The sequence below is a fragment of the Trypanosoma equiperdum genome (genome assembly GCF_001457755.1).
Source record: "Trypanosoma equiperdum strain OVI genome assembly, contig: ctg_1318, whole genome shotgun sequence".
NCBI lineage: Eukaryota > Euglenozoa > Kinetoplastea > Trypanosomatida > Trypanosomatidae > Trypanosoma > Trypanosoma equiperdum.
Genome location: NW_027123303.1, coordinates 12,849 through 21,601, shown reverse-complemented (window position 1 = coordinate 21,601; position 8,753 = coordinate 12,849). Strand labels below are relative to the sequence as shown.

Here is an 8,753-nt window from a genome sequence, read left to right as displayed (position 1 = left end):
ACGGGGCGCTTGCGTCCACCACGTCGCACACGGACGCGGAACACAACATAACCCTGTTTGGTCTTGTAGCCAACCATACGGGCCTTCTCAGGGCGTGTGGGGCGACGCAGCCGCACAATCGTGTGCTGGTGACGGAACTCCCACGCACGAACACGCTGGATGAACCGCATTACGTCGGAAGACTTCTTCTTCCATAGCTCGTTCAAATACATAAACGATCCCATTGGCGCTGGACTACTTTCAAAAGTAAAGTAATAGTAAACAGAGTGTGACATGAAAAAGCAAGCAAAATCGTTAAGAAAAGGCACGAAAACAACAAAAAGCTGAACGTCTCACGGCGACAATCACGCGCACGGCACTGCTAGCACGAAGACACACCATTATGTATTTAACACAATAAGACAGAAAATAGTAAATAAAATGAAAGAGTGTAAAGGAAAACGAGAGGAAGTTGCGCCAAGTACCTTACTTCGCACGGTCACGGATGCGCTCAATCACAGCGGCAACCTTTGCTTTCGCTGCGGCCTTCTTCTCGGCACCAGTTAGCTTCACCGTGTTGTACTTCTTCGGTTTCGCCTCAGCGGGGCGCTCCTTCTTGGCACGTCGCTTCGTTGGGTCAGCACGGATGGCAGCATGCGCACGTTTGTACATGCCCTCCATGTCGTCGGGCGAAACCTTTGCCGCGATAAACTTGGAGAACTGGCAAGTCTTTTCGTCGGGGTTTGAGCTTGCCTCCTCACGCACCTGCTTCAGATAATCCGCAACGTGGCGGCCGAAGATACGATCGCGGTGTACCTTTGCGTTGAGCGCATCACTCTCCTTGTTGTAACCGGGGAACCGATTGGGGCGGTGAGGTACGGCGAGGCCACCATCCACAGCACCCTTCAACACACCGAACACGCGAGCGCCAGTTGTTGTGCGGGCCAGACCCACGTCAAGGATCGCCTTGAAGGGGAAGCGTGACTCGTCATCGCCCTGGTCGTCGTCCTTCGTGCGCACAGCGGCGTATGAACCATCCACTTCCTTCACGCCGACAAACTTTTCCGCGAGTCCGAGTTTCGCCAGCATGCGGCGGGCAACCAACAATCCAGTGGCATAGGCAGCAGCGTAGTTTGTCAGTCCGTGCTCGATGCCGAACAGTGGCAGTTCGTGCGAGTAAGCCGCCATTACAACCTCGTCGCCAACAACCTTCGCGTGGACGATCTGGGCAATCACGTCGCGGTTCGTGATGCGCACCACCAAACGGTACTTCGGGGTCCCGAACTTTGTCTTGTCCTGCAGCACCATGCGGCGGCGTGCGTGGTAATCCGTCTTCCCCTCGCGGCGGCGGCGGTACTTCACCTGGAACCGCTTGTAGTACGCCTTGTTCTTCACAACCTTAACGAATGTCATCTTTGCGTGAAAGTTCTGGTTTTGTGGTCCCACCTTTTTTTGTGTGTGCGCGTTTATTGTGGAAGAAGGAATTGTGTAGAAGAGAGCATTTTTGTTGCCGATGGAAAAGTACGATACCTATTTTAATTCTACGTGTACTACTATCCTTAAGTGATTAACCCGTCTCACTTTTGATTTAGCATTCCAAGCATATACTTCCTGTCCTGTTTATTCGTATGCACGTATATTGATTCACTACAACACATTTGATGTTTTCAATAAAGCAATATCCTTTTGTCTACACATGTTCCCATATTCTTACTTTTCCACTTGATTATTAATTTATACATCCACTCCCCCCCATGCTATGTTAGCGTTTTGGGGTCTTAATGCCCTCTGCGTGAAGCAATGACCGCATGAAGTGAATATCTGACTCCAGCTTACTCTGTTGTTTCCTCTTCCTGTTCAACTCGCAGTGTGCCTTATCCATTGTTTCTTTTGCTTCAAATAACTGGGCGGATAGTTTCCCATACGCCTCTTCCAGATCCCGTATGTGTGCTCCCACATCCCGGAGCATGCCGCTGTAGTTTAGTTCGTTGTAGCCTTCGTTCAGAGTTGGTGAGGCGCTCGTGCCTATACGCGTGACGCGCATGACCTTGAGCGCCATTGCTGCTGGTGGCACCGCTTCCCAGATTGCTCCCAGGTCGGCGCCTTTTCTTTCCTCCTCGTGGCGGACGTGAAGGCGTGTCGATATTGGCGGTAAGTTTGAGCAGTTTTCAGGCACCTTCGTGGGCCTCACGCTGAAGGAGTCAAGAAGCACGCGAGGGTGATACCGGCACATCATGCCTTCGGAAACCGAGGCAAATGCCCAAGCCTGATATTCGTCGGAGGTGGAGAAGTGATGTGACGCAGTAGGGTATTTGTCAGCGATGATAATACAGCCGTAGTTGGAAATGGGAAATACCATACCGCGGTTGATAGCTATGGAATTACCTTCCTTTCCCCTAAAAGGATGAAAGTTATGACCCTGTTCCTCTGCAGCAGTATCCAAGCTAACCGTGCGGACCCTTATATTGAGCGCTAGACATCCCTCCATCGCGTCTATGAGTGGCCGAGCGTCACTGTCGCGAACTTCCTGCGGAAAACGATGCGCGTTGATGTGAAGGACGCGGCGAAGAGTGGCGGTCCCTTCGCTGCGACAGCGGAGATAAAGCGCGGCCCGGCATCCCATCACCCGTGTGAGGAGCGACTCCATCATGAGGAAGAGACATGTTTTCAACGATGTGGCTCCCGCCTTCAGCTCAGCATGATAAAGGGAAAGTGGGCCCCGACACAATGCTGGGTTGGGCCGAGGTGTATCTTCACTCCCCTCGCGGACCTCTTGATTTGCCTTCCGTATTTCCCCAGACACCTTCGCACCACCCGAAAGAACGGCCGATATCGACTCTTTCTCTTTCTGCTTCATATAAGCAAAGAACTCGGTCAGCTGGCCCTCTACCGCTCTCGCAAGCTCCGCTACCGCGTCCGCAATTGAACATCCCACCGCTTTCAGGGTCTCGGCATTCTTCACACAGTTCTCACCCAAACAAATTTTTCCGCATGCCGGGTCGAATGAGACCACGTCGCCGAAGGTCACAGAACGCAGGGCGTGTGAAAGATGGTTCAGTTGCGTGAGCTGCGTTTCCGCCCTTTCACATAATATTGTTGGCACTTCGCCCTGCATTCATGCGGCGTGCTTACGGCTGCAGTTCCACAGTGCGCAAACATATGTCGGTGTGAAGGAGGAAAAGAAGAAAAAGCAAGAAGGATCAAACACACACGCACACATGACACAGCGAACATGAATTAAAACATAAAGTAAGATCACGCATGAAAGTAGCAAAGGGAATTACAGCGCCCCACACAATTAACAAAAATCACGCAGTTGAACTCGCTCGTAACACCGGGTCACACTGGCTTTACCTCCGTCCCCTTTCCCCTACACATTTTCCTTCTCGTCAATGGTTCGTCGTATGTTTCTCAACGTACACTTCCCTCTTCCGCGTTCTTTTTCAGGCTCACGGTTGTTCACTTGTTTCCCGCTCATACTGCGAAGGAGGGAGTATACATGTAAATAAACATATATATTAATATTTGCGTTTTGTGCACGGGGGAACCTGTCCAAACCGCAACGCTCACGTCGGTACTGGTAAGTTTCCTCACGCGTGCCCATTCATACACAGGACCATCCCACTGGGAAAGACCACCCTTATTTCCTCCCTTCTCCGCTCAACGCGTGCAGGCACAAGATTGCGCAGTCAGGTAACCACAGAAACAATCGGCGTGGCCAATTAGTCAATAAGTCGCTTCTTTCGGAAGTATCGCTTAAGGTGCCACATTTCCCACAAGGAAAAGATGATGAAGAAAGTAATGATAGCCGCGGCACAGAAGGCCACCTTCGCAATCACAGACTCATTTGCATTGCGCATCTCTGCTTCTTTTTCCCGATAGTACAGGCACTCTGTGTGGAGGGAGCGCACTGCATCTTCTAACACCCGCAACTCCACTTCTATGGGCCGTAGCTTCTCCTTGCCGGTGAGATTTGCGTAATCGTTCTTTCCGCTTCCGAGTCGAAAGTCGACACTCACACTCCTTGCCATTCCCTCCGACTGCTTGACGCCGGTGGCTACGCGAGAGAGCAAGCAAAGAGTGAACTCGCCACCCTTTGTGATGTACTCCACCATGCTTCCGCGATCCTGGCCGACGGTTGTCATGTACATCTTCCCCGCAGGCCCCACGACGTACGCATCCACAAACTGAGCGTACCCTGGCAAAGCCGCGTAGGAGATGCGGAGCTCCGTGCCACTTGGAACCTCCTCGGAGAAGCACCGTTTTTGATTGGCTGGCAGATCAAAGGCAAACCCATTCACCAGAAGGGAGCCATACAAACAGAGTAGCCCGACCCCTAACAACAGCATCGACATTCTGTGGCCGGAGGCTATCCGTTCCATCAATATTACTGTCCGTGTGTGTACGCGATCAATTACCTACTTTTGTTAGCGAGTCGAAGAACGGTGCGTTAAATTTATGAAAACAGGAGGAGACAATCGCAGTGTGTGCATACTCACTAAGCTCTGAGAAAAATACAACCCAAAGTGTGTGTGTGTGTGTGTGTTTGCTTACAGGTAGGTTGCAAATTTATTTTCTTTTGAAGGCACATACCGAGGCTTCGTCTGCGTGCGCGCACTCTAGCACTAACTTAACTGGTGAGGTCTCACGAGTCAACAACGAGGATGGTGAAACGTGCGGAACTGTGGCTCGCAAACACTATCGAGCCGCATGGCACATAAATCCTGACAAGAAAGAAGGGGGAAACCAAAACACCAACGATGAATAATCGAAACGATATCGATAATGGCCGCCACCAGGATCACTGGTATGTCGCTTCCATGCTCATACAAATGTATTCACAGGCATCATGTTCTTTTTAATCCTTCAATGTCCACCATACCATTCCGCAGCTCTTCAACGCACACGTCGAGACTATGTTGCTCCTTGAACCACAATCGAACACCATTATTCGCTGCACTACTGCCATTGCGGCAACAGCAACCCGTTCGGTACAAAGCAGTACAACGACGCAAAGGCCGGTAGAGGAAGATGAAGAGAAGCAGGACATAGCATATCCATACTGATGACGCCATAACAGCGATAAAAATGGCGCGAGTTGCTTTCCCGCGCACATAGAGCGCCGACACATCAACGACGGTAAACAACAAAATCGCTACGAGGCACATGGCAAACCACGCGCGGAGGGGCCTCATGGGAGCGATATGGAGCGGATATCAGCAAAGGACAAACGAAAAAAAAAGACGCTAAAAATTCGGCAACGGCTGCCTTCACACGTACTACTGTGCGCCCTAACCACAAACTAATGTGCGTAAAAGAAGTTAAGAAAGAGAAGGGGGACAGCAGGCAACTGTATGAAGTAGGGAAGACCCAAGGCCTCGTGATGGAAGCTACCACAGTGCTGTTGTTGGAAAAGATGTGGGGAGAGCGAAAGAGTGAAGAGAAAAAAAAGGGTTTCATTCCCTGAGAGACCAGGTCCTCCAGGCTGCTATATATGATTGGGTATATGGTAAACACATGGCGGCGAGGGAAGTAACGAAAACACCAGAAGCAACCAATAAAGTAAAAATAGTCGTGGTGATACCTCAGCCGGATCACAACAAGAACAACAAAAGAAAGACCGAAGAAAATAGACAGAGGGAAGAATGGAGGGAAACACACAGTATGGGTGAGTTACAAACATAAAACATGAGCATGCCGCAGCTTGGAGGGCCATTTTACTCTCCCCCACGTTCTGCTCACCCGTTCATTCGATCCCGCTTTCACCCAAGTCTACATACAGAGACGAGGAGGACGACAGCAACGAAGGAGAATTGCCACCCCTGTTGCTACACTTTACGCAAAAAAAAACGGCAGAAGGCAAACCCAAAGGAGAAAAAGCAGTTCCCACAGCACGGACAGTGATTGTACAAGCACGTATATACACACATAAACACAGAAACAAATACATATATACATACACACATATACGTATATATGGCGCGTTACAACACGTATCACCGTTCTTAATTTTGATTTGTATACTCCCATCCCCTTCATTTAGCTACTTTATTTTACACATCCTTCCCCCTCCCCCCAATTTTCTCCAATGCTTCCCATATTTTCGGCTCTTAACTAGGGTTATTGGCTAAATACTCCGCGGCAATCACGAAGCCGAGCTCGTTGGACGGATTACCGGGACCTACCGGCAGCCTCCCGCTAAAGTACCGGACGTAAATTTCCAGCGCCTCCCGTCCCGTGCCTACGACCCACGGCACGTTTGAGATCCACTCGGAGCCCCTGATGGTGCCGTTTTGCAAATTCGCTTGGTAGCGACCTGTTATCTTGCTTTCGAAGTGCTCGCGTGATCCGAAAAGAATAATTGGTGTCGGAGCAACAGCACCCACCTTACGCCGCACCTCTTCCAGTGCATATTCGAAGTCTGTGCCGATGCCTCCCATCAAGAAAATGGGAAAGTCCAGGTTGAAGTCCGACTGGCGTTCCACGAGTTTGTTCCAACGGTATGTCATAAATGCCTCCACGTACGGGTTTTGAACCTGCTCGTTGATGGTTGCTCCAGGTTTGCCCGAGAGTGAGGCAAAATCAACCAACATACCACAGGACAGGATGCCCAGATTCTTCGCAACCCGGTTTCCGACTTCCATAGCTCCTGGGCCGCCCCCCGTAACAAGTGCGAGCGATGTCTTAGGGTTTAGCTGAGGATGTTTACATTCTTCCTTCAGTGTCAGTAATCCCTTAAAAAGGTAATGGAGTTCGTCTTCAAAGGTACCCTCCACAAGGTTTGAGCCGTACACGCCAAAGAAAGTTGCAAGCAGATATTCCCTACGCTTCTCGGTCGGGGCAAACACCCCAACGTCACGGTCCGGTCGGCGGACATATTGAAGGATGGTCTCCCGCTTCATATCAACGAAAAACACATCGATCCCGAACGTATCCAAATCGGTCAGGAAGGCATGATCATCCTGACTGAAGAAATTGCCATGCCGTCCGGAAGCCCTGGAGAAGTATATGGCCCGAACCCTCTGTGCAACGCTGCAGGAGAGAACCAGTGACTTTAAAGAGGGAGACGGAAGGTTTCTTGTTAGAAGAACACCCTCACTGGTTATATCACCGGCGGCAATTGCTGAGAGAATGCCATATTCACATTGTTGATAAATGTTCTGCTGGGCGAGTTCGTGACGCTGCTCCGGCGTATCGTGATCGCGATATGAAATGTCCGTAGGCTCTGCTGTCACCCAGTCATTCTGCTCCAGCTCGTTAAACTGCCCGCCCTTGGTGATGAAAGTGCAGCAGCACATTTTCGCCCTTGGCATTGTCTTGAAGGCACGGAGAACGTCCTTTTTGGACTCACAGCGTTGCTTGAGAGTCTTACGTAGGGCATAAGGCACATGTTCACGGTACGACTCCAACGTGAAGAACTCCATTGGGATATGTGTAAGCTCCTCCGTGGAGTCCCCATAAAACGCAAAAGCGATGTCTTGAGGCTCAGTTACTCCACACGGGCTGGGCTCTAGGATTCCGGGTCCAATCAACTTTAGACCCTTAGGAAGCAGCTCCTCTACCACACGGGCGAACATCGTGCGCATACACAGCGAGTAACCACAAACAATAAGCATTTCACCTGGACGCGCCACACGGGGCATACCTTCGCAGTGTCGTTGATGCAGGCGAAGGAGATACTTGCACTTCACGCCCTCCTTCAACGCCATGCCGATGGTTGGGATAAAACCGTGCACATCGTCACCGTACACTGAAGCACCGTTACGAAGAGGAAGGAAAACAACGGCGCGGCCCCCCACAAGCCTCACATCAAAAGATGATCCCGAACTGCCGTTGTACTTGAGAAGCAACTCGCCACCACAGTTCATCATGTTAAGCAACCGATCAACGTAGGCAGTCTCTCGCACCCGCCGGACTCCCTCCGCAGCGAAGAGTTTGCCAATATGTGCGCCCACCCTAATGTTGCTCAGTGCCACGACAGCAAGCGGCGAAAGTGCTCTCAGCTTCACGTGGACCTCTACCTCTTGCAAGCTGCAGTTTAACTTGATTTTCTCGTCCTCAGGTTTAATACCAAGCTGTGATAGAGTAGACTTGAGAACGAAATGTAGCGGCACACCGTCTCGGAATCCTCGGAACTTTTTTGGTATACCTTTGCAGACAACAGTCACTTCCAGAAGATGTTTATCTGCGGAGGTTAGCGACATAACCCGCCCATGTTCTGTGATAAGGTCATACGGGTCAGAAAGTTTGCCTCTCGTGGAGGTATAACTTGTATTGCCATCACCACGCTGAATGACAAATTCTGGGAGCCACTGCCACGGCATGCAAAATCTGCGTGACGAAAAGAAATAAGGGATGTGCAATTAAATTTTATTAGTATCCTCTTTTTTACCTCCTACTTTTTCCCGTCACCCTTCAGAAAAAAAAATAAGAGTAACAACAATATGTATATGGGTTTCGTCTCCCCTATTTAACGCCAATGGACTTGAAGACGGGAGAGAAAAACAAAACAAAATAGGCAATACAAAGAAAGGAGGGGAAAACGAATGAAAGGGGGGAATTAAGATGAGTTCGGAGACAGTTAGGGCAACTAGCGCTCTACAGGTGTGGTGAAAGGAAAGATTATTAGAGCACTTCACCTCTTCCCTTACGCAGCACGGGGTCCTCACTGAACGATCCTCAACGCGTACAGTGGGAGACGTTACATATAATATATATATATATTATATTATATAAAGAAACAATGGGGGTGAACAAGGAGCCCCGCGCCGAAA

General features: G+C 50.2%; 5 protein-coding genes across 5 annotated transcripts; all 5 read right to left on the bottom strand.

The window, feature by feature from the left end:
* Window positions 1-465: 465 nt before the first annotated feature.
* On the bottom strand, window positions 466-1,392 carry TEOVI_000482900 (60S ribosomal protein L5, putative; the record flags this gene model as incomplete). Its single annotated transcript, XM_067221103.1, has 1 exon — window positions 466-1,392. The coding sequence occupies one exon, from the start codon at window positions 1,390-1,392 to the stop codon at window positions 466-468; it is 927 nt and encodes a 308-aa protein (XP_067077204.1).
* A 349-nt stretch (window positions 1,393-1,741) lies between these two features.
* TEOVI_000482800 (uncharacterized protein) lies at window positions 1,742-3,094 on the bottom strand (the record flags this gene model as incomplete). The annotated part of the gene is made up of 1 exon (XM_067221102.1): window positions 1,742-3,094. One exon carries the CDS (start codon window positions 3,092-3,094, stop codon window positions 1,742-1,744), a length of 1,353 nt encoding a protein of 450 aa, XP_067077203.1.
* A 607-nt stretch (window positions 3,095-3,701) lies between these two features.
* TEOVI_000482700 (cytosolic coat protein, putative) lies at window positions 3,702-4,361 on the bottom strand (the record flags this gene model as incomplete). The annotated part of the gene is made up of 1 exon (XM_067221101.1): window positions 3,702-4,361. The coding sequence occupies one exon, from the start codon at window positions 4,359-4,361 to the stop codon at window positions 3,702-3,704; it is 660 nt and encodes a 219-aa protein (XP_067077202.1).
* A 465-nt stretch (window positions 4,362-4,826) lies between these two features.
* TEOVI_000482600 (uncharacterized protein) lies at window positions 4,827-5,174 on the bottom strand (the record flags this gene model as incomplete). The annotated part of the gene is made up of 1 exon (XM_067221100.1): window positions 4,827-5,174. The coding sequence occupies one exon, from the start codon at window positions 5,172-5,174 to the stop codon at window positions 4,827-4,829; it is 348 nt and encodes a 115-aa protein (XP_067077201.1).
* A 915-nt stretch (window positions 5,175-6,089) lies between these two features.
* Window positions 6,090-8,303, bottom strand: TEOVI_000482500 (uncharacterized protein; the record flags this gene model as incomplete). The annotated part of the gene is made up of 1 exon (XM_067221099.1): window positions 6,090-8,303. The coding sequence occupies one exon, from the start codon at window positions 8,301-8,303 to the stop codon at window positions 6,090-6,092; it is 2,214 nt and encodes a 737-aa protein (XP_067077200.1).
* Window positions 8,304-8,753: the final 450 nt, after the last annotated feature.